The sequence below is a fragment of the Acomys russatus genome, chromosome 8, assembly GCF_903995435.1.
Source record: "Acomys russatus chromosome 8, mAcoRus1.1, whole genome shotgun sequence".
Lineage (NCBI taxonomy): Eukaryota > Metazoa > Chordata > Mammalia > Rodentia > Muridae > Acomys > Acomys russatus.
The window spans coordinates 29,166,701-29,191,047 of NC_067144.1; the positions used below are offsets into that span (position 1 = coordinate 29,166,701).

Here is a 24,347-nt window from a genome sequence, read left to right on the forward strand (position 1 = left end):
GTAAGGGCTCTTGCCTGCTGAGCCATGTCTCCCAAGCCCCCTACTTCAGGCTTATCCAGTGAACCCTGACTTGACTGTGTACTGGAGAAAAACATGCCCGCTATCCAAATAGGTTCTCTGGAACTTCAAAGGAGCATGCGTAAAGTTCAAAGTGAACAGGCTGAGCAGTTTAATTTTGACATTCAGAAAGCCAGAAAACTAAATGGAATGTATACATCAGCTTCCATTACTGACCAAGTAATTCTGAGCTCAGTCTTTGTCGTGAGAGCCAATGCCCTTATATACAGGTCTCAGACAAAGAGCAGCCTTAAAAGGAAATCCCATTCAGGAGAAAGTCCTTCCACACATGAGCAGTAGAACGTACTCAAACTGAAACATTTTTCTCTTTCTCTGCTTAACAGAGAGCACGGTAGGCAGGGAAGAATGTGTTAAAACTTGTTTGCTTCTTGCTAACCCAATTTGGAATTTTATTTTTAACATTAGGCTTAGCTCTGCTCTTACTAAATCATAATGGAAAAGGAATGTATACTATTTTCAAGTGTGTGTGTGTGTGAGGGGGGATCCTAACTAGCAATCCAATACTTTTAATTGTGATTTTTGCAAGCAATTTTCCATGTTTTCCCTAGTGGCTGTCAGCTAACACTCCAGTTGTAAGCTGAAAGGCATAAGCAAGACGTCATCATCGCGGTGTCACCTGTGGCCGGTAGGTCACTTGGCAGAGTGTGGGGACCTCCCCTGAAAACAGCTACATCTTTATTCAAGGAGCAGGGCACTTGGCTTGGGTGATAATCTCAAGGCCAGAAGGGTGGGATGAATGAGGACCATTCATCTCATTAGTGAACAGAAAAGTAAATGGAAATGAAGCACCTCTGTTTGACCATGACCAAGACAACCTGCGCCAATGACAAGCATGCTCTGTACACTAAAAATAATAAATAAAAAAATTAACACAATAGAATCATAAAAGGAGAAAGAATGATGGGGGGAGAAAAGAACTCATTCATCAAGCAGGACCAGACTGCCATGAGATACCAGGGTTTCTCAGTATCTGCTACCTGGTGCCTGGCAGGTCGTCTGTTTGTTTGTTTAACAGACAACCTTAGGACTTTTTTTCTAGAGCACATCATTCGGGAGTGTGATACGAACAGCCCACATGAACATAACTACATGTCACATTTCAATTCCAGTAGCTGGGACACCCACACCCACCCCGCACCCCAACCCCCCCACTTTAAAAAGTGCGGTCTTCCGTAGCATGTTTACCTTGGTCTTTTCACCTACGATGTTCTTTTCGAGCTCTGTGATTTTCCGGTTTAGGTGATCTAGAATCTCCTTCTCCTTCACGAGCTCGGCCGTCTCGGATTTCTGCTCTCCATCCAAAAGGGCGCATTCCATATCCAACTAAGGACATAAAAGAAAGTTCAGCAGCATCCCTCCTCTAGGGACCACTGAGTACCCCTACCCCCATCCCCACCCCCAAGGTTCAGAGAGTCTGCCTAAGAAAGCCGGAGAGCCTCCTACGTGTTGGTTTTAAAAGCTAGTTACGTGACCACTTAACGTCTGCATTGCTACTACTTCTCTTCAGGGATATTGGGCCTACTTGCTTAGTCTCTACCTCAAGCATAAACTGCCTCGGGTACAGCCAGCTTTCCTTTGTCCCTGGAGTCTGAGGAGTAAATGTCATCACAGCCCTATAAGAGAGGCCCACATTCCTAGGGGATTCCAGGGGGTGCAGGAGGCAACAGGTGAGGAATCCCCTCGTGGTACTCTCTCAGGACCACTGGCACCATCTGTGAGAGCTGGCATGCAGATCCCACCCCCACCCCAGGCAGACTTCTGTGTTTTCCTCCCACTCCGTGATGGGAACCTTAAAACTGCCATTAGCTTTTGCTTTTAGTAGATGGACAAGTCTACCTCCTGTTTTTCAAAGTTATAGAAAGTTAGCTTTATGTTTAATTCATATGTGAATTCCTTTACAGTGCCTAGTGCCTACAAGACACCAACTCATAGTACGAATGCTCAGAAAACGCTAGTTGGATTTCAACTTGAACGTTTTATAAATAGTAGTTAATTTAGCAATTGGTCTTGCAATCAGAAAGCACATATCGTACTAATCAGACAAGTTTGGCTAGATAGAAAATATGTTAAAGCTGGCTTCCTATGTTTATGTCATCAGATCTCTTGCCCTCTCCCAATCTCGTTCCCTCCCCTGTCCATCCGTCCCTCCCTTCCTTCCCCTCTCCCTGTCTCTCTACCTCTCTCTCACACATACATGTGGAATGTAAGGCAGGACACTCTACAAATGATTCCCCCTGAACAAATGTTTGCTCACGTTGACTTCTGCCTAGTTACCTCTCAGGCCTGTGCCACAATGAACAGAAAATATCTTTAAGCTGATGGGGAAAAAGAGACACAGGAGACAGGAGATGCTGAGCCTCTAGCTTATACCTCTCTGGAAGATTCATCCATTTGGTCGTTTATATCTTTGATTTTCTGTTCAAGTTCCTCAAGGTTGTTCAGAATCACCATCCGGGCGTCTTCCATGGCAGCCAACTCCTGAGTCCTCTGTTCCTCACCTATATCCTCTGGGGTCTGTGGTCAAGCAAAACAGAGATGGGTTATTCATGCTTCAGGTTTTCCCGTTAAGACTTACAAAGCAGCTAGCTTCAAGGCTTAGTCTCTTCCTCCACATGGGTACATCAGGTATGCCTGGGAGGGCCAGCCTGTGCTACAGGAGGCCTTTTTGTTTTGTTTTGTTTTGGTTTGGTTTGGTTTGGTTTGGTTTTCCAAGACACAGTCTCTCTGTGTAACCTTGGCTGTCCTTGACTCTCTTTGTACACCAGGCTGGCCTTGAACTCTCATGGATCTGCCTGCCTCTGCTTGCCGAGTACTGGGATTAAAGGCATGTGTCACCACTCTCAGCCTTTTTTTTTTTTTTTTTTAACAGAACAAAATAAATAAATTAAAAGACATTTTTAGAGTAAACCTAGTACAGTTTCCTTGAACTATGATGCATTTGTCCATAGAGACTATACAGCTCTACCCAATTACACAGCAAGATGAGAGCGAACAAACCAACCTCCAATTTACAAATTCATATTGTTTTTACAGCTAGGAGGTAAGAGTCTCTCCAGACAAGGAAATGGCAGAATGCAGAGATGAAGTGATTTCTCTGATGTTATAAAGTTCAACACACACAGTAGGGAGAAGAAGCAAGGCAAGACCTTTGACACGGTCCCCAGGGGATCTCTCAGCATGTTGCTATCTTCCTTTTTAAGCTCCACCTATAGAGCAAAGCCTTTTAAAAGTCCAGGCACACTGCTAGGTCCTGTCATCAGAGTCACCAGTGAATGAGCACTTACACTTACTTATTTGCTTCTAGTACAAGGCAGACATCAGTTTTGTTTGCATTTTTTGTTGTTTCCAAAACAAGGGCATATCAGTCTGCCACGGCCGTGCCGTACAATGTCAAAGGGCACATTCGAAACTGCTGGTGGGTGCCTGCTGTGTTGTATTCGGTCACTCTTTGCTAGCCTTGTCTTATAGACTTCCTTTGTATATCATTAAGCCATAGACACCAATGAGACTGAAAATGGGACACTGGTCATTATTCATCTCGTGGAAAACCCCAAGTCTCATGGAAACTGATGAGAACACGTGAGGTCAATGAGTTCTCATCATCTCACCCACTTAATGATAATCGCTGGGGGAAGAAAGGAATGCTGTGGATGATATGCAAACCCCAACACTGCCAGTGCTTAAAGAGAAAACAGACCACATTGAAAACGCTGCTTCTCCCCAGGAGTTTACATTAGCCATCTTGAGTGTCACTTAGAGGACACAAAAACTTTCTGTATAAAAAGAGATGCCAGGGCTGGAGTAAGTCAGCGACCAGACATTCCACAACTAAACATGAAAACAGCCAGCAGCCCAGTGAGTAAATTCTTAAGGATTCTTCTTTAGTAGTTAAGAAGAGCATTCATGTGAGTTCGAGGCTAGCCTGGTCTACAAAGTGAGTCCAGGACAGCCAAGGCTACACAGAGAAACCCTGTCTCAAAAAAAAACAAAAAAACCTCACAACTATCCCAATCTCCTGGTAAGTGAAGACTTTCATGTGACATGCCTCTTGGGCACTCAGAGAAAGAATAAGCAGGCTACCAAGATGAGACTTGATAGCCTATGACCATATACTGGGGGATGGTCACAGCTATAGGGGAGGGGAATAGGGTGAAAGCAGGAGTGGGGGAAAGAATGGGAGGGTACAAAGGATAATACTAGGGATGGGATAACAATTGAGATGTAATCTGAATAAATTAATTTTTTAAAAAAAGAGCATTCATGGGACTTGGTGGTAAGTGCATTTAATTCCAGGGTGTGGGGAGCAGAGACAGATGTTTGCAAATACTTCATGGCCAGCCTGATCTACAGAGCAAGGTTGAGGTTAGCCAGGACTACATAGGCAGACCAGGTCTCAGAAAATCATACCAAAGGAACCAACTAACCAAACAACCAAACATCACAGTAATTAGATTCACCAACGGGTCACTGCACCTAAGCACATCTCACTGGGTTCATTTAATTTGTTTTCTAATCCTGATATAACTTTAAGAAAAAGTCTATCACATCATAGTCTACATTATTCATCCATACTCTTCATTTCTTTCTTTCTTTTTTTTTTTTTTTTTTAACTATCTGAGACAGTGTTTCTCTGGTAGTCTTGGCAGTCCCAGACTCTCTTTTTTTTTTTTTAATTTAATTTTTTTTTATTAATTTATTCTTGTTACATCTCAATGTTTATCCCATCCCTTGTATCCTCCCATTCCTCCCCCCCCGCCATTTTCCCATTATTCCCCTCCCCTACGAGTGTGATATGACTTTCTCACGTACTATGGTGCCTCACATTTGACCATGTCCCCTGGAGGGGGAGACCTGGTGGCACTCAGAGGAAGGACAGCAGGTAGCCAAGAAGAGACTTGATACCCTATGAGAATATATAGGGGGAGGTGATCCCCCTCAGGACCAGACTCTCTTTGTAGACCAGGCTGGCCCCAAACTCACAGACATCCGCCTGCCTCTGCCTCCCGAGTGCTGGGATTATAGCTAATATTCTTCATTTCTTTACCCAATCTAGTAGTTCCAAAAGAAGACTGGATGATTAAAAATTCACAATGTTGGCCCAGTGTGGTGTCTTTTAATCCCAGCACTCAGGAGGCAGAGGCAGGCAGATCTCTGTGAATTTAAAGCCAGCCTGGTCTACATCGCAAGTTCTAGGACATATAAGGCTCAAGAGATCGTATCTGAAAACTTAAAAACAAATAAAATCAGGTCTATATCTCAGTTAAAACAAAGGTACAAAGGCTTTCAAACCTTGACATTTATTTTTTTTTTTACCAAATCAAGTATTTTTCCATTTTATTATGTTTCTTTTTAACATATACATTTATATTATTACATATGAGTAAAATAAACTACATACGGCAGGAAGAATAATGATCAGGAATTATATAAATATTACATTCATAGCTATGTGGCTATTTGTATTTGGCAAACTTTAAGTAGATATCTTGGGTCTAAATTTCTGAATGAAAATCAATATCTATCATATCTCATCTCTATTAACTTAAAACATCTATCTTGATCTAAAACCAACTTAACCCCTAACCAACAAAGCTTAATTGTAAAAGAAACTATCTAGTATTCAACCCCATCAGAGACTTGAGAAGGAATAAAATTTAAATACATGCTTGAACCGGAAATTCAGATTAGCAGTATCCAAAATGAAAAATAACTGAGACAGTTTACTGCATGGACAGTCACCCAGCACTCTTTATAACGTTGGAGCCTCGTCTTTGGCCTTCTAAGCTTTGACATTTATTTATTTATTATCATCTTAAATCCATTGTCTTAACAACTGCTGACCTTTCTATCACAAAGAGGGAACTTTACTGTCTCCACACTCAGGCGCTTGCTTTAGGCCGGGAGGAGTGTCTAACCATGAATGGCACTCCAAGTCCCTGCCCAGTAATCGCAGCAGGAAAGCCTCTGAAGGCCCCGTATCCTGTCGAGTCAGGGCTGCATATTAAGTTTCTACTTCCAACATGGTTTAAATATACCTGTCACCAGTGGAAGCAAAGCATTAAGAGAAGACAAAACAAAGAACAGTCTGCAAACTGTACACTTTGTAGGCAGGGAAGATAACAGTGGAAGGAAATACTAAGCTTTTACGTGACTCAGTGTTTAGAAATTCTATCACAATGGGCATAGTCCACAGATGGGAGGCCGCTCGCTGCAAGATGTGTACACAAGGGTTTTGGGACGTCATTGGAATATATTCAAGAGGAATTTTAAAACTGAAAGCTGTGTGTGTGTGTGTTTTTTTTTTAAATTTATTACTTGTTAAAATATTTTTTTCCCTGCACGCACAACAGTGCCCAAGGAGGCAAAGAGAGGGTATCAGATGCCCTGGAACTGGAGTTATAACAGTTGTGAGCTAGTTGAGGTGGGTGCTGGGAATTGAACTCAGATCTTCTGCAGGAGCAGCAAGTACTTAACCACTGAGTCGCCTCTCCATCCACCGAACTGAGTGCTTTGTGACAGAATGGAATGAAAATTTTGTTGTAATCTCATTAATTAACAGAATAAGGAGAATCAGTGGAGGACCAAACCCGAAGGAGAGCTCTAATTAATTATATGGTAACCAAAAAGTGAAATTTAAAAACAATATCCTTTATTTTGATGGTGTATTTTAATAGTACTTATATATTTTTATATTAATGTGTAGAAATGCACTTTCAGTGGTGATACTACACACGAGTGTGCATCAGTAAATATGTCATCTTTTGAGGTAACTTGGTTCACGGGGAGAAAAAGAGGAGAGGGTAGAGGGTAGAGGTAAGACCACCCCCTACGCCCAACACACACTTTCTATAAACCTCCTGCAGCTTGCTTCAGTGCATGCCTTCTCATGGAGACTGAACAGTTATACACACACACACACACACACACACACACACACACACACACACACACAGGAGGTCAGGAGCTGCCTGTGAGTCAGTTGCCTCAGGTGGTGGCAGACAGCTTCACAAAGGCCATTCAGATGAGCCTATTTCCAAGGCCTTGGACATGTTTCACTGGTAGGTAAAGATTGGTAATCTTCAGCCTTCCTAGATGTTATAAAAATCCTTTTAAAGCTAGGTTTTTGGTGTTTTTTTTTTTTTTTAAATGTTCCTCTCTTCTTCACTTTCCCACTTAACATTTCAACTAATAGCAAACACGGCACTTTGTTAAGCAAATAATTAAGGACCTCCCCGTTAGGAAGAGAACACCCCAAACAGGGAACAGGACCGTTGGTCTCAGTCTTCCGCTTCTGTTCTTGAGTTAACATACATCTGTATTTGAGGAGTAAGTGAAAACCCATCTGGTGAAGCCCATCGCCCTCTCACCTGTACCCTAATGTGCTTGGTGGCAACCAGGGATGAGTTTGATGTTTCCTGTATCTACTAGTACAGCCTGGGATAATGGGCCCTACATGAAGTCCCAAGGCCCCGCAATTCTACAAGACCTTATTTGAGCAAATTAAAATATCTGCCAGGATTTGTTTGCTTAGATCAGCTTTCTTGCCAAAGCGTCCTCTGAGAAGATAGCCTCTAAAGAGAGTGCACAGCTCAGCGATTTTTAAGAAAATTCAAGCTAATATCTATAAAGGAGAAAAAAAAAATAGAAACAAAAAAAACAATGGAAAGCCACAAGTCTATAAGGAAGTGGCTGGTGATAAGAGTCCAGAGGTTCAAAATGGGTCACATACTTTGCTTGAGTCTCCAATAGCTTTTTAACACACACACACACACACACACACACACACACACACACACACACACACACACACGTATGGATGGTTTACTTGCATGTATGTCTTTGTACCTATCTGATTTCCTGGAACTGGAGCGACAACCCATTGTTTGCTGGCACATGGAGGCTGGGAATTGTACCCAGGTCCTCTGGAAGAGCAGCTAGTGCTCTTAAACACTGAGCCATCTCTTCATCCCAAGCCAATAACTTCTCATTCCTCAATCCTCCCTCCACCTCCCATTCTCATTGCTGTTCCAATTCTCCAGCAGGAAAACCACATGTGCTATTGAGATTTTCCATGCTCTGAGACTTTGTCTAAGAAACATATGGTAGGAGTGACTGACGCGTAACACTATGTAATGTGCCATAGTCCTGGCACATAACATGAGGTACTCGATAATACTTAAGGAGCAATTAGTATGAAAGCACTGCTATATAGTTAGACTAACAAAATAAAAACATGCATAAAAGCTTCCTTGAGTTCCATGTGAAAAGTAGTGCTAGAACTTAGTACCATGATGTTAAATTCTAATGTCCCCCCCCCCCTTTAAAACCAAGAGTGCTACTGCTAGTATTTGCATTGTTGGTCAGGGTTTGTTTGTTTAGTTGGTTAGTTGGGTTTTTTTTTGGGGGGTGTCTTCTTTTTGTGGGTGGTGCTGGGCATTAAACCTAGGGTCTTGCACATGCTAGGCAAGCCTTTTGCCATGGAATTATATGCTTGATGTTTTTCTAAAAGAATCAATATTTGGGGTGGAGACCACAACCGTCTATAACTCCAGTCCCAGGGGATTAGTGTCTTCTTCTGAGCTTCAGAACTATCAGGCATTGCACAGTTATAGTTGCCAGCAAAACATTTATACATATAAAATAATTTTAAAAACAAGTATACATCCTTCAAACAAAACAACAACAAAACCCTCTAAATCAAAGAACCTTTTTTGGTTAGTATTCTGTGGCCATGAGGGTCAACAATTTAGATGGCATTATATTAAGACTTACTTTAATTAATAAACCCTATTTACTCATAAATAACCCTACCTCATATTTATAGTAGCAAGTTCTCCCTCTTATTTTGATTTTTTAATTTAGTTAAAGGAAATATTTTATTCTAAGTACCCTCATAGCCCTCTGTAGAAAATACAGTAGGAAATTTTTAGAAGCTTTTTTTAGAAAACAAAAGTTCTTAATCTGTGTGGGAAAAATAACAGTAAAATAATATTAATTCCTCAAATTCGGAAGATATTTATAAACCAGCATGCAATCAGAAGACTGGGTGATAATTATGACTACCAGTACATATTAAATTCTTACATTTCCAAACTGAATCATAAATAAAGCCACTGGGAACACCTCTCACAACAAAAGACTAATAAGCAGTCCTTATAATGAAGTGAAGCTTGGACAAATAAGTCTTTAAGAAAGAGGTCAGAGAAGCCTCACGTGGCTCAGTTGGTAAAATATCAGACTTTAAGTCTGGAGGTCTCAGGTTCAAACCCAAGAAAGAGGTCAAACTGAAATTATTTTAGAATATGAAAAGATGCAGATGCCTACTTTATGCATAATTAAAGATAAATTTAAACACCTATCAGTTTGGAAAATTAAAAAAAATTGTGATGGTATATAACTTTTACAAATGCATAGAGAATAGACTGTGCCCATAAACTATAAGCAAAAGTGTGAGGCAGAAGGATAATCTGTTCTTTTAATTTTTTTGAGATTATAATATAATTATAGCATTCTTCCTTTTCTTTCCCTTCCTCCAAACCCTCCCACGAATCATTCATTCCCCACTCTCAGAATTTAGGGCCTCTTTTCTCACTCATCGTTAGTACATACATATATTTATATACATATATACTTAAATACAGTCTGTTGAGTCAATATAATGTTATTTGCATGTATGTTTGCAAGGCTGGACACCTGGTACTAGCCATGTACTCTTCTCTGGGGAAGAGCATCTCGCCTACTCTCACTCAGCCTTCCTCAACATCTTAAAGGAGTGCAGCTTGGATATGTTCATATACATAACGGATAATGTACAAGCCAGGCATAGAAACTCACACCTGGAGTCCCAGAACTCAGGAGGCAATTCCACTTCTAGTAAGAGACCCAACAGGCACAAGTATACAGAAATATGTATAGTAGAAAATGATTACATGCAAGTTGTATTATCTAACACTGGGCATGATATGCATGGTCCTTCCACTAACCCTAATCCAAACAATAATATATCAGGGAAGTGCAAATTAAAAGGCACATTGACATTCTGTTTCACCCCGTGTTAGAATGTGTGTCACCCAGGAAACAAGTGCTGGTGAGGGTGAGGGTGGTAGTTGGGGTGGGACAGAGAAGAGGCTCTAACACCCTGGTAGTGGGGATGTAATTTAGTACAGTCATTATAGGAATCAGTATGGAGATGCCTCCAAACATTAAAAATAGAATTTTCATATGATCCAGCTATACCACTCCTGTGCATATACCCTAAGGTAGCGTCCCACAGAGACAGCTGCACACCTATGTGTGTTGCATCACTGTTTATTATGGCTAACTTATGAATCAGCCTCGATGCTGATCAACAGTGGAAAGTATGAAGAAAACAGGATATACACTGCACAACACAGTACCATCTAGCCATAAGGATTGCAGGACAATGGGTGGAATTGGAGATCGCCATGTTAAGTGAAAACTCAATCTCACGTGTTTCCTATCATATATGAGATGGGAGGAGCACGCAATCAGAATTGGGACTATTAAGAATTTGGAGTGACCTTGGAATATACCCAAAAAATGCCCTACCACACAACAGGGACATATGCTCAACCATGTTCATAGCTGCTTTATACACAATAGCCAGAACATGGAAACAGCCTAAGTGTCCCTCAGTAGAAGAATGGACTAAGAAACTGTGGTACATATACACTATGGAATACTACTCAGCTATTAAAAACAAGGAATTCCCAAAATTTGTGGACAAATGGATTGATCTAGAAATTATCATAATGAGTGAGTTCACCCAGAAGCAAAAAGAGACAAACGGTATATACTCACTTATATCAAAACACTAGTCCAAGGGATACGTACCATGAAAATCTTTACTTACCAAGAAAGTGGGTCAGAGGAGAGGATATCCGATTGAGACTTTAGGCAAGAGTAGCATGGAAGAAAGAGGAAATAGTAGGACCCACAGGGTCCTGGAAACCTACAAGAAGAACTTTATGACAGGCAGATCTGGATCCTGGGGTCCTCCTCAAACTAAGGCACCAGCCAAGGAGAATATAGGCAATAAGCTTAGAACCCCTACCAAGACCTAGCCGACAAACATGATACTCTCCACCGTTGAGTGGAGAGTGAGATCTGACTCTCACACGAACTCTGGTGCCCCTTTTCTGACCATGTCCCCCGGATGGGGAGACCTGGTGGCACTCAGAGGAAGGATAGCTAGTTACCAAGAAGAGACTTGATATTCTGAGAGCATATATAGGGGGAGGAGGTCTCCCTCAGTCATGGACGTAGGGGAGGGGAGAAGGGGAGAAATGGGAGGGAGGGAAGAATGGGAGGAAACAGGGAAAGGGCTAACAATCGAGATGTAATATGAATAAATTAATAAAAAAAAAGAATTCAAAACACTGTGGAAACAAAAAAAAAAAAAAAAAAAGAATTTGGAGTGAGAAAATGGGAAAGGAGCCGGGAATAAGAAAGGGTAATAGAGGGGATGAGTACAACTCAATCACATCACAGGCTCGTATGGAAGTTTCGTAATGAAACTCACTCAACCAATACATGCCTAATAAAGATGTAAAAGCCCACTGAGTGCGTAAATTTCTACCAGGATTCCGAGAAACAGCAGGAAAGGACAGTATATACAAATGCTCCTTTAATGGCGGGAGGCTATGAAGAGCAGCGTGACTCATAATGTGCACACAGTGTGACAGGACAGTGAGACACGTAGCTTTACTTCCCTTAAGTGTCCAGCTGTGAGGGGTAGAGAGATGAGAGACACCTCTTTAAGGCAGGGTGGCTACACCTTCACAATGCAATTGCTACCTTACAGCAGCGGGTCTCCACCTTCCTGATGCTGCGACCCTTTAATACAGTTCCTCATGTTGGGGAGACCCTCAAACATAAAAATTATTTTGGACAGCCAAGGCTACACAGAGAAACCCCTGTCTCAAAAAACAAAATAAAAAAAAATTTTTGTTGTTGTTGTTGCCACTTCAAAACTGTGACTTGGCTACTGTTATGAATTATAATGTAAATATCTGTGTTTTCCAACGGTCTCAGGCGACCCCTGTGAGAGGATCACTCGATCCCTGAAGGGATGACCAGAGACCCAACAGGCACAAGTATACAGAAATCCGTATAATAGAATCTGGCACATGTAAGTTGTACTATCTACAGTTTGAGAACCATTGCTTTACAGTGATCTCTCTAATTTGCTGCACCTTGTCATCTAACTACCTCTTCCGTGATAGCTGCACCTACGGTCAAGAAAATGGCAGTGATAAAGCTCTCATTTCTCCGTGGAAGCGTGTGCATGGCCCTAGGCCCCAGGTGTGCTCTCTGCACCCAACATTACCTTCGGTAGGATGCTGAGGTAGGAGGACTCATTGGATGCTTTCAGAAACGCAGCCGAGGATGATGGGAGCGTCCTGGTGAGGTCACCAAGCAGATCATCGTTCCTGCCGCTCCTGGAGGCCAGGAAGCTGGCACTGTGACCAAGGCTCCCAAAGCCTGCCATGTCAACATCCTGGAGAGAGCCCTTCCGGTGGCACCTGTACCTGGTGTCGGGGCACACCAGAGCCTCCTCGAACACAGACTCCTCATCGGACAGCTGCAGCTTCTCAAGCTCCTTGTTGATTTTCTGCACATCAGCCACCGTGGTGCCAGCGGACAGGCGGCGGCTCTCGGGCTTTGTGTACTCAGCGCAGAGACTGAGGATGGTCTCCAACCGCTGCCGCTCCTAGAGCGAGAGGAAAGAGGCAAGGTCAGCAGGGTTGACAGGATGGAGACTATTCCAGACTGACCGCGGGACTGGAGGGCTCATTCTCATGCTGGTCCACACCCTTCCTCCCTCCTTCCTTCCTTCCTTCCTTCCTCCCTCCCTCCCTTCCTTCCTTCCTCCTTCCCTCCCTCTCTCCCTCCCTCCCTTCCTTTCTGTCCCCTCCCTCTCCCCTCCCTTCCTTTCTCCTCCCCCTCTCTGTCCTTTTTGTGATAGGATCCTCGAAGTATAACCTTAAATTCATAATCCCCGTCCTTCAGTCTCCTGAAGGCTGGGACTACAGGCATGTAGGAGCCATACTTGGCTTCCAACTCCTCCTATGGATAGATATGTTTAAGGTCCTAGCTGGAAGTGCTTGTAATTCCTCCTTCCTTACACTTTCTGCTAGCTATACAACCTTTGTCTGTGTAAACCTGGGCTGACTATAGCATATATCAGATTCCAATGAGCGTCCTCTTGATTTATCAAGTCTCTAAAGAGTTCGAAGAGAAAAAAAAAAAACCTCCATTTCCTATTGAGTCTCGTTTGCCTCCTCTTAACCCACCTTTAACGATAACTAGGACTTCTAACAATATGGACTTAACACCTATGCTTAAAATGAACACTCTAACTTCCCAGAGCACTGTTCTTTTACTGTTAAACACACCAAAAGAAAAATGGCATCTAAAGTATCTTTCAAGGCACAGGGCTTATCTATGTCTTCATCTCCCTCCCCCCCCCCACATCAAAAAATTGAAAACGTTTAAATTGTCTTCTTCATAAAGGTCTCCTTCAGTTCGTCATATGAATAAAATTATCTTTTAAATCTTTGAATGGGTAGAGTTGGCTCAACCAGGAAAGGTGCATCCTAACAAGCCTGGTGACCTGAGTTTAACCCCTAAGACATACAAGTTGTCCTCTGAGCACGCACGCTATACACACACACACTATATTTACACATATATAATCAAAATGTATAATGTTGCAATAGAATAAAGAACATTTCACATCAAGTCCAGATAGAAGGACATCAAAATCTAAAATCATTGAACATTTGATTCAAGTGGCTAGAAAGTAAAATGACAATTTACTTACTTAAAAAAAAAAAAAGGACCACAGGCCATCAATGTCTCAAATAATACCACTCATTAACTGACCCCTCACCAGACTCCATATAAAAACATAGGCCTTTATAATTTCAAGCAAATCAATAGCATAGTTATGAACATCAGGAAATAATTTACAGGCAGTTCTCATAAACCTAGACAGCCTTGCCTATGGGGTGGGGAGCCGCGCATTAATCTACTGCCACAGAGAACACAAGAACCCAAACCCAGGGCCAAATGTTGTGAGTACATTCTACCACCTTGGAAAGAGACTTCAAATGCCCCCATAGAAAAGCACTGCACAAACTGGACATCAGTAATAACACAGGAACACGCTCTGTACACTGTGCTGCGTATTTGCCTTCCGGTGCAGCTAATTTGTGAAGGCAACTTCAGAGAGTTAGTTCTCTCACAGTCAGGATGGTAACAGAGCAGTAACACGGTGCTGTGGTTCCCTGCTTTCCATTCAGTGCACTAACTGGCGAAGGTTAGAACTCATCTAAAGAGTTTCTAAAGCATGTGTGCCCTCTGAAGTACCCCCTCCCTTTAAAAAGAGTACTAACTTGATCAGAAAGCCTATTGAACTGGTCCCCATAAACTCCCACCTCCCTGCCACTGCTTGCACTTCTGGTCTCCAGCTGCCCATCTGTCCTCATGGCCTCTTCCAAGGCAGGCCCTCAGAGTTGCACTGGCCTGGCTCCTTTCAGCCACGAAAGGATTTATTTATCTCTGCGGCTGCCACCAGCTGCCAAGCCCTACCCACCTCAGCTTTATAGGGAGGGAGTAGGGGACACAGCATCTACTGACTAATTTACAACTTCTCCAACAATTAAGAAAATTCTATACCCAAAACCATCCTTTGAGGGCGTGGGTAAGGAGAAGGAAGGGGCATGGCGTAGTTACCTCTTCCCCTTTCTCCACAGCATCTGTACCAGGAGCCGAATCACCAAAGAAAACGCCCCTTTCTGCAATTTGGGTTTAGGCTGATGCATCTAGGCTCAGGCTCTGTCTTCACTGACCACACAGGATGCACACGGTAACCTTGCCACTTGGGATTATCTGCGGTGTACCGGTTTGCATTTATACCGGGGTCCTACTACACGGTATAATCTTTAAATGAAAGAAAGGAACTCCTGCCTAGACTGGGAGACACAGCAACATTCCTCCCACATCTCCTTCTCAAAATAGTTCCCTTTGCTGCCTGTGCTGTTGCTTAATTCCAGAGGGGGAAAAAAATGATCCCAGCCCTAAGATGGATGCTATTTCAGACAGTGAAACGCAGTATTCAGAGGCTTGTTTGTGCACAGGAAGTTTGGTCTACTGGTATGTGGCTCTCTATTCTTATCACCCCATTCACAGGCACGCAGTCTGTCCAGATTGAATCAGACACACAGGCAGCAGTGTGGTCCACAAATCTAAAAGAAATCCAGGTGGTGCCGAGACACACTGGCCCCTTAAAGGCAACACCAAAGAGAAAGAAGCTGATGCTGAGATGTGTGCGTCAGAAGAGAGATTGCAAAAACACTTCAGAAAGCACTTCAGGAAGCCTTTTAAGGAAAACCCTGAGCAGAAGTAACCCTTTAGATGCTGCTCCCTTCAGCTCTCTCTGGTCTGGTGTCTTGTCCACACTAGTCAACACGTCTTTCCCCGGAATGACCTCATGCCAGGACACAGAACCCTTATCTGAAACTGAGTTTCCCTTGATTCTTTGCATTCCAATGTGCAAAGCTGGGGGTAGCCCACTTTGAGGTCTCCGAATCATCCTAGCCAGTATCCCATGTCAGTAATCTCCCATTCAGAAAACTGGTGGCTGCCAGTCCAAATGCCAAAATTACAATGGTGTTAAGTATTTAGAAAGCAAAATTATTACAAAAACCCTTCTCTCTCCTTTATTTCCTCTACCCTCATCTCTGTATCCCATGCATACCAAGGATGTTTCGTGAAAGGGTCATAATAGCTTTTAAAATGCAACGAAAATGTTGGCCGTGCAATTTTCTGACCTTAAACATTAAAAATTTAAAGGTGTTGAGGGCTATCAACAAACTTTTATTCCCAAACTTAGTACTTTAGAAGAATATTTCTGACATTGCTCTATTCCAGTCCCAGAGTGGTATAGCAAAACCGTCCATTCCAGTGGAGCCAACATCTGTGCTGGTCTAGCCCACAAGACTGGGGAAATACTGAATAAATAAATTATGCAGAAAACCGGCCACCAATGCATAAACAGGAGTTAAATGCTTGCTAGATGATTTGTTACGGTATGCTGAGTCAATGAGTTCACAGAATAAAAGAGCCACATTCTAAGAGTGATAGGTGAGTTACTAAAAAGAAGTATCTTTCACTCTTCCAAATGCCTCTTTTGACAGTTAGGTGTGGTTCTCCTTTGTTAAGGCTAGGGATCCATTGTCTCCATAATCTTGAGTTTGGAAAAAAAAAAAGATGTATTAAGTTATTTGCTTCCTAGTGGTATGTACAGAACATGTAGGTGAAAAAGAAGCCTTCTTCACCCATATTTTAACAGGTGGTACAAATAAGTGAGCAGTTACAGAAACAGCAATTAGCAAAAACTTTAGTTTAAAAAAGTATGGATTCAGGATGGGTGGAGCTGTAACTCAGCAGCAGAGCACACAGAGACCTAAAATACGAGGGGCACAGTGAGAAGAGATGTCTTTTATAGGTGTATAATAATTCCTATATTTAAATCTTTTGATGTTAGTAACGGGGGTATTAATATCATTTCTTACTGGGCACAGGACAAAAATGGTTTTTCTCTTCCCTGTTTCCAAATTACAAGGTCTTCAGATTTGTGCTGGCTGATGAAATACAAGAAGCAATGAGTGTATTCCTGTATGACAGGCAGGTATGGTTTATTACATGTCTTGCTTAGCTTTGACAGACTGACCCCAGCTAGTGCTAGCTCCATCAGTCTTGGTCCCCAGAGAGGAAGTGTGGAGTGGAAATCTTAATCAACCCACACTGACAATGAAGTATCTGGAAGAAATAGATCTATGTTCTTTGAAACCTCTGAAATACATTGTATTCCTTTTCCCATAATAGAAATCCATGATGGCTGATAACTTGTGCTTCATTTCAGCAGGAAACTGGGCCAAATCTTGGAGAGAAGGGACACAAGGATCCTAGTAAAAGAACCCTCGGTTACCTACTACAGAGATTTAGCTTTGTCCAAAGAGAGACCTTCACTTAGACTAGGGTTAGCGGTATCTAATAACTATAAAATCGAGGTTGGATACTGCAGAAAGACTAACCACATGATTTGCTATGCAAGCCTCGGGTCAAGGTCTATTACTCAACCAGAAGACTGAAACAGTCAACTCTCAATAAAAACCTTAGAGACACCAGTTTCTCTGGGGTGTGTGTCCTGCCACTGTCAGAGGCTGGTAGAATAGCGCATTCTCATCCCCCTGGTAGAGAATGATACAAGTACCACTTCTGTTATCCTCTGAACTCCTCCCCGTGTGCCTCTTCCTTTGGCTGATGTCTACTGATTTGTTTTCTCAACTGCCTAGAACTGTGGCCATTTATATTGCCTGTAGAGAGGTGTGTGGGAACTTCTAGTGATGTCCTGGATCTGAGGCTGGTCTGGGGGACTCCCGGGCCTGCAGATGGTGTCAGGAACGAAGTGCAGTGCAGAGAAAGAATCCTTTCACGTTGTAACTGGTCTTCTCATTTGCCCAAACTTGCCTTTCTCCTGTTCTTATCACTTTGGGACAGATCATATGATAAAGAAGCTGTCATTAAAAGTGACTGGTTTTTACAGTTTAGTTTTATGAATTGCCTTCATGTGACCTTTAACTTCAGTGTCCTACTAAGACTACTGTGCACTGACTGAGAAGTCTATTTTCAGACTCATAGTCAAGGAAGCACCTCGCTCTGCTACTCTTGGTTTAAATAGTACTGACTCTGTGCCCATCAGTAGGGTTGAGCTGGGATGGGGCACGTCATTGGGGTTTAGGACTTGTGCTCATCAGCGAGGTTGAGCTGGGATGGAGCCCATCAGGGGTGTTGAGTTAGGACTTGTGCACATCAGTAGGATTGAGATGGAACGGAGCACATCTACACAACGAAAGTTCAATAGCTTCATACAGCTGTACCTGCTTGGAAGGCAACTTCAGGTTGTTGGAAGGGGATTAATAATGTGGTGAGTACTAACTGAACATCAAACTCCTGTTATATGCAAACTGCTATGAAGATTTTATATTAACGCACTTATTCTCCTCCATAATCATAATAACCGTGGCGATAAGACATAAGCAATAACTAGGACACTTAACTCTGACTTTCAATATTCCCTGAAGACCCTAACTACACTGAAATAAAACCAGGATACAGCCTAAGGAGATGGAGACCGTCTTGCTTAGGTGTTCTTCCTAAGCATCCTCCTCGGTCCCTTTCCACCACTGTGTGCCACAGTAGCTAAGTATACAACTCAGGGCCAGACCTGCAGAGTTTGAATTCTGGTTCTGGATACATGCTTGCAGCTTCAAACAAGGCAGGTGGCTTGTGTTTCAGTTCAGTGTATAAAACCAGGTAACTAGAGTGTGATTACTATAATGCTGTTCTGAGATGAGGCTTCTCTCCCGTGGTTACAGTAACCTGGGGGAAATCGCTTGAACATCTCCCTATTATCTGTTCCTCTATTCCCACCAATACAGACCAGCATATGCTCCCCACAGCATATTAAATCCAGTGGAGTAGATTCTAGAAAGAATTAGTCTTAACAGAATCCATTTTCCAATACACCTACGTCCGTGACATAAAAGCCGGGGTGTTCCGCACACTGCCCTTGGGTCTGCCTTAGAATCTCTGAGGTCCACTGAGTCATCTCATGATTGCTGTGCCACAGTAGCAAATGTCTGAGCTGTCTGTCACTTCCTGCCTTTGCTTGTGCTCAGAAACATGCAGCTCTTTCTGTGTCATGTCACCAAGCAGTTCTGCAAACATGCATTTTACTCTTTCAGACATGTGTGCTGTTTCTCCCTCAAACCTACTGCCTCTACCTCTAGCTCTAGCTGTGTCCATATGTTAGAAGGAGTTAGGAATTTTAAAAGATGTAAACATTAAAGTGCTATAGTAATTAAAATACATTTAATTATTATTACATGTAATAATGTAGTATAAAACTATATAGATTGTATACAATATACACTTAGGCTAAGGTGGTTATGAACTGTTTTTTTAATTAAATTTAAAGGTTAAAGACCTTTGGTATTAATATACATTATTCAAAAAATGCTATGAGTGACTGTATAGCATTGGGGTGGGGAGGGGATATGTAGTATTCTAATGGAATAGAGAATATGTGTCTCCTTACTGAAACACAGGTTCAAAATAAAGAAAATTTATGACAGAAAAAACCTTTCCCATGGCATCTAAGAAAACATGGCACATGACTTTACTGCTACATGAATAGTGTATCAGAGAATGCCCCACCAGGGACAAAACCCTGTTACAGAAGCTAAGCCCTGGCTATACCACACCACCCTTGATCATCAACATGACCATAATCTGCCTACACTTTCGCTTTGCCTTGACCAAATTCTGAATCATTTTGTTTCTTCTGAAACAATATAGTCTACAAGATACCAGATGTGGCTGGGTGTGATGGCACTTACCTTTAATCCCAGCACTTGGGAGGCAGAGGCAAACAGATCTCTGTGAGTTCGAGGCTAGCCTGGTCTACAGAGCAAGTCCAGGACAGCCAAGGTGACACAGAGAAACCCTGTCTCAAAAAAACAAAAACAAAAAACGAAACACCAGATGCAAAATTATTTTAGAATTTTACATACTATTTTACTTTGCTTATTGAAAATTGGTTTGCGAGTGGCACCAGTACCATTGTTCTATCCCTGGGTCTGGAGAGATGACTCAGCAGAGAGTCTGAGAGATGGCCCTTATAAGAGGACCTGGGTTTAGTTCCCAGCACCTACATTACGGCTCATAACCATCTGTAACTCCAGATTCAGGGGATCCACTGCCCTCTCTTTTGGTCTTTACAGGTACCAGGCATCCATGTCGTGCACATACATACATGCTGGTACAACAGTCATACACACAAAACAAAAATAAATAACTAAAAAAAACCCTTTATTTACTCTCTTCTAAAAATACAGTAATTCTTCATGCATGAAGAAGACAGGAAAACTGCATATAAAAAGAGAGAGTGGGCTGTCTCCAAGAAATCACTGTAGGGTGGCTAGTTATGAGCCATAAAACATGGAACATGTTCTATGTTAAAGTTTAAAACCACCTTACAAAGTCTTATGCATAGGAAATGCGTCTGCATTTGGGAATGTTGGGTAAGTTATGGCATTTTCTTTTCTTCCAGGGTGATTGTGAAACTGTAGTCTGCCTGGGATGATTTAGGTCCCATCTGCATCGTCTATATTCTGTCATCAAAAAGAGCAATAAATGAAAGGAAACATGGCGCTTTAAAGCCAACTCAAAGCCAACTCAGCGCCTTCTGCTGATTCTGTCTATCCTCCAAATCCAAATGACAATACCAGAACAACAATACCATTTCAGCGACTTTGAGTGAGAAAAATCAACTTATCCAAAACAAATTATTTCAGTAGAACATACCACGCAAAAAGATCTCCCCTAAAAGTCAAATGGACTTTATCTGAGCCTGTAGCTGTTGTGACCTTCATAAGGCTTATCTCACTAACTCCAGCCCCTGAGAAGATGAAGGAGACACACTCTTGCCTATTCCTCTAAACTAGTGTATGTTTTATGAATAGATCCTGGGAAAGAAGAGAAGACAGATTAGCTAGGAATGCAGGAAATGGGGTCAGGGGTCAGGGTTGGGGAACAAAGAGAAAAATGTAGCCAGTGTGGCACCAGAGTGCAAGACTGACAACCTGGGTTCAAAACCCAAGGCCCACCCACATGGTAGAAGAGGAGAACCTGCAAGTTGTACTCTGCATCCACAGACATGATGTGATGCAAGTGCAAGTGTGTAACACACACACACACACACACACACACACACACACAGCTGTCCACAAAATAAACAGATAAAAATGCAATTAAAATTCTTAAATGAAGTTATTCTTTTGAAAAGACATAAAAGAGATGGAGATGTTACAATGCTTGCCTACAATGCACAAAGCAGAGACAGAAAGATCAGAAGGTCGGGGTTATCTTCAGCTACATAACAGTTGGAGGCCAGCCTGGGCTACATGAAGCCCTATCTGAAGAGAAAAGGAAAAAAAACAAGAGTTCAGTGTGTTGGCGCAGGCCTTTAATCCCAGCGTTTAGAAGGCAGTGAGTTTGAGAGCAGCCTGGGATTCATATCAATTCCAGGCCAGCCAGGGTTACATAGTGAGACCTTGTCTTAAAAAAAAAAAAAACCAAAAAAACATTAAGTATAAGTTTGAGATTCTCTTTGTCTTGTGCATTGTTTTAAAACGTGGGGGAGAGAGAGCACACAAAGCCATGACTCAGTCTCCAGAGAACAGGGCGAGGTCAAACACACAAACAAACAAGCCTATAGGTTACAGACTGTGCAGTCATATAAAATAACAAATAAATTTATTTATTCAAATAAAGAACAGATTTGCGACTTCTAGAGGTCATGAGAAGGAAAAAAAAAAATAGTGTGACTAAAAAAGGGCCAACATGGCAGAGTCTTCCAGTGTGCTTTTACTGCCTGAATGTCTTGTCCTGCTATGCTATTGCTCTATACTTTGGAGGAAACTGAGTAAAAGGTACAGTGGAGCTCTGTACCCTAAAAATTATAATTTTTAGAAACTTTCTTATTTGTGTGTGAGTCTACAACTATCTGAAAACAGAGTGCCTAATACTTCAAATCAAATTCCGTCTAATGAGTCTGAACCTGCATGTTGAGATGACTGAAATAAAAAAAAAAAAACTCTTTGTTGGTTAGACTTTTGTTAACTGGATACAAGATACATGGAAGGGTCCCGTCCACTCTGGGCAGTGCCATCCCTGGGCAAATGGTTTGGAGTTGTATAAGAAAGCAGGCTGAGCAAGCTATAGACTCTGTAGCACAACTGGCAAGATAGCGGTGTTTCTCCATGGCCTCTGCTTTGCTTTCTGCCTTCAGGTCCCTGATTGAGTTCCAGCCCCGACTGCCATCAATGATGGACTGTGATGTGGAAGTGTAAGCCAAATAAATGTTTTCCTCCACAAGTTCCCTTTGGTCATGGTGTTTACATAGCAATGGAAACAAACTAGGGCAAGCAATTCCCATGAATGAAGTGGTAAATGTGTTTCTATGGTGATACTTGTAGGTTTCTTTGCTTCTAAAAAAAATTAGTATCAAGCTTTAAGAAACATTGTCCATTGCACTTCTTCGTTCTTATTTAAAAACAAGGGTTCATGTATTGACTTATCATTTGAAAAGACTGGGGTTTCTTCCATAGACTGCCATAATGGGCTCTTTTTCAGTTGAAGCAGGCTTCTGTTCTGCATGCAGTCTGAGAGTGAAAAAGTTGGCTGATTCAGGTTCCTCAGAGCTCAACATCTGAGGGGTATTTCTTAATGCATGGCACCATCAAGAGGCAATAGCTTGTACTGCCACTGTAAGAAGAACCTGGGCGTTTGCTCTCAACTGTAGAGGAGCCTGCTTCTAACAGTCTCTCCTGCAGCCTATTGCAATATAGAATTACATAGTCTTTAGCTCTGCATTGCTCTCATGTGAATCCATTAAGTGATTGCTAGCTGCTAAGTGTCCCTCCATACTCCTTTCCTGCTCATCTGTCCAATAGGACAGGAAGAAGGCAGAGACAATTCTTTTTTTCTTTCCGTTCACACAGGGCAATTGGCAGTCCTAACTTGTTAATGATTGATTCCTTCAATATTTAATGAATGCCTATGTATACACCATCAATTTTCCATTTGAAAGATGAAGAGAGAAAGCTCTTGCTTTGTCCTTCAATGAGCCAAGGTGAACTGATGATAGATAATATTCTATATATTGCCCAGTGGTTATGAATTTATTTATTAGAGACCAAGGAAAGCTTAAACTCAAAAGCATGTCTTATTTGGATATACACAGAACTGTCAACCAAATTCCTTTCTGCCCAATGCTATATACTTAGTTTCATCTACTTTTTAAAAAGCTTTTCTTAATATAAGAGAGTTTAGAATGACTTACATGGCTCATGTTTATGGCTTGTATTACATTTTAAGCGGGTCTACCAGTCCATGAAAGTGGAAGACAAGAAATGGTGGGGAATCACTAGCTACTTCAAATGCAGAAGCTAAGAAAAGATTCCACAGAAATAATTTAATACTCAGTCTGAACCTTAAGAGTAAATCAACTAATGGCTATTCTAATTCAGAATATAAAAAGACAGTCGTTGTCTCTAAATATTGCTCTAAAATCCTGGACCTCTGAGTTTGATTCACAGACCAATCTCTCACACTCTTTGTAGCTTATCTGGCCCACTTTCCAGAAGTACAAACATTTTCAAATATTAAAAGTCTTGCCAGGATGTAGCAAGCAGAAAGGACATTGGGAAGGAGAGCTGTTTCAGGGAGACTGGGAGGACAAAATCATCTTCCACACTTAAGCTTGCTTTTATGTTTGAAGGACACTCTTGATAAGACAAAAAGAGGTTAATACTACAATTAAGCCAAAATAACCATTCTCTTAGCATTGAATCCTATCCCTTTTCCTATCCAAATGTTGGATAGGAAATGTTGCCAAATTTAATTCGCCCAGCTATGGCACAAAGATCTAGATGCTGTAAGCTGATTTGCAGGGTCTGGGGTGACAAAGGCATGGCATAAGCAGAAACAAGAAGAGAGGCACAGCACATCTACAGGTGAAAGGGCTTTGTTCTTGCCAGGCTCACTAGTTTTGGATTCCCACACAACTTTGTCCTAATGACAAAACGGAATAACATTAACCATCAACTCTCTGAACTTTAAAATAGCATCTGCACTTTGCGTTAGAAGATTGGAAAACATGCAAATGCAAAATTCTTTAACATGTTCAATTATGCTGTACTTTCACTTTGTGAACATCAGATTTATGGGCTGTTTATCAGTATATAAACAAGCTTTTGGGACCCACTGGGACCCACAGTCTCGGTTCTCATAAGACTCTGGAGAGTACTGGTCCTTACTCAGAGCAAAAGAAAACAAAGCAAAAACAAAAACAAAAACAAAACAAAACAAAACAAACAAAAGAACCCACCACCAACAAGAAAGTAAAAAAAAAAAAAATGCATGAAGATTCACTTTGATTGTCAACTTGATTAAACTGAGACATCTACATTAATAACATCTCTGGCTGTGCCTCTGCAGGCATTTCCAGAGAGGTCTGGCATGTAGGACAATAACCGGAGGGTAAATTTCCACTATGAATATTGGTGGCACCTTCCAAAAGGCTTGGGGCCCCAGTGGGACAAAATGCTAAAGAA

General features: G+C 41.9%; 1 protein-coding gene across 12 annotated transcripts in view; it reads right to left on the bottom strand.

Annotated features, from left to right (window-relative positions):
• Positions 1–24,347, bottom strand: part of Phldb2 (pleckstrin homology like domain family B member 2) — a 218,099-nt gene that overhangs the window by 47,410 nt on the left and 146,342 nt on the right. For all 12 annotated transcript variants that reach the window (XM_051149997.1, XM_051150005.1, XM_051150002.1 and 9 more), the window contains 3 exons: positions 12,428–12,811; positions 2,449–2,592; positions 1,264–1,401 (listed from right to left, as the gene is read on the bottom strand). In XM_051149997.1, the coding sequence (XP_051005954.1) occupies positions 1,264–1,401; positions 2,449–2,592; positions 12,428–12,811 (666 nt within the window). The remainder of the gene's footprint in view (positions 1–1,263; positions 1,402–2,448; positions 2,593–12,427; positions 12,812–24,347) is intronic.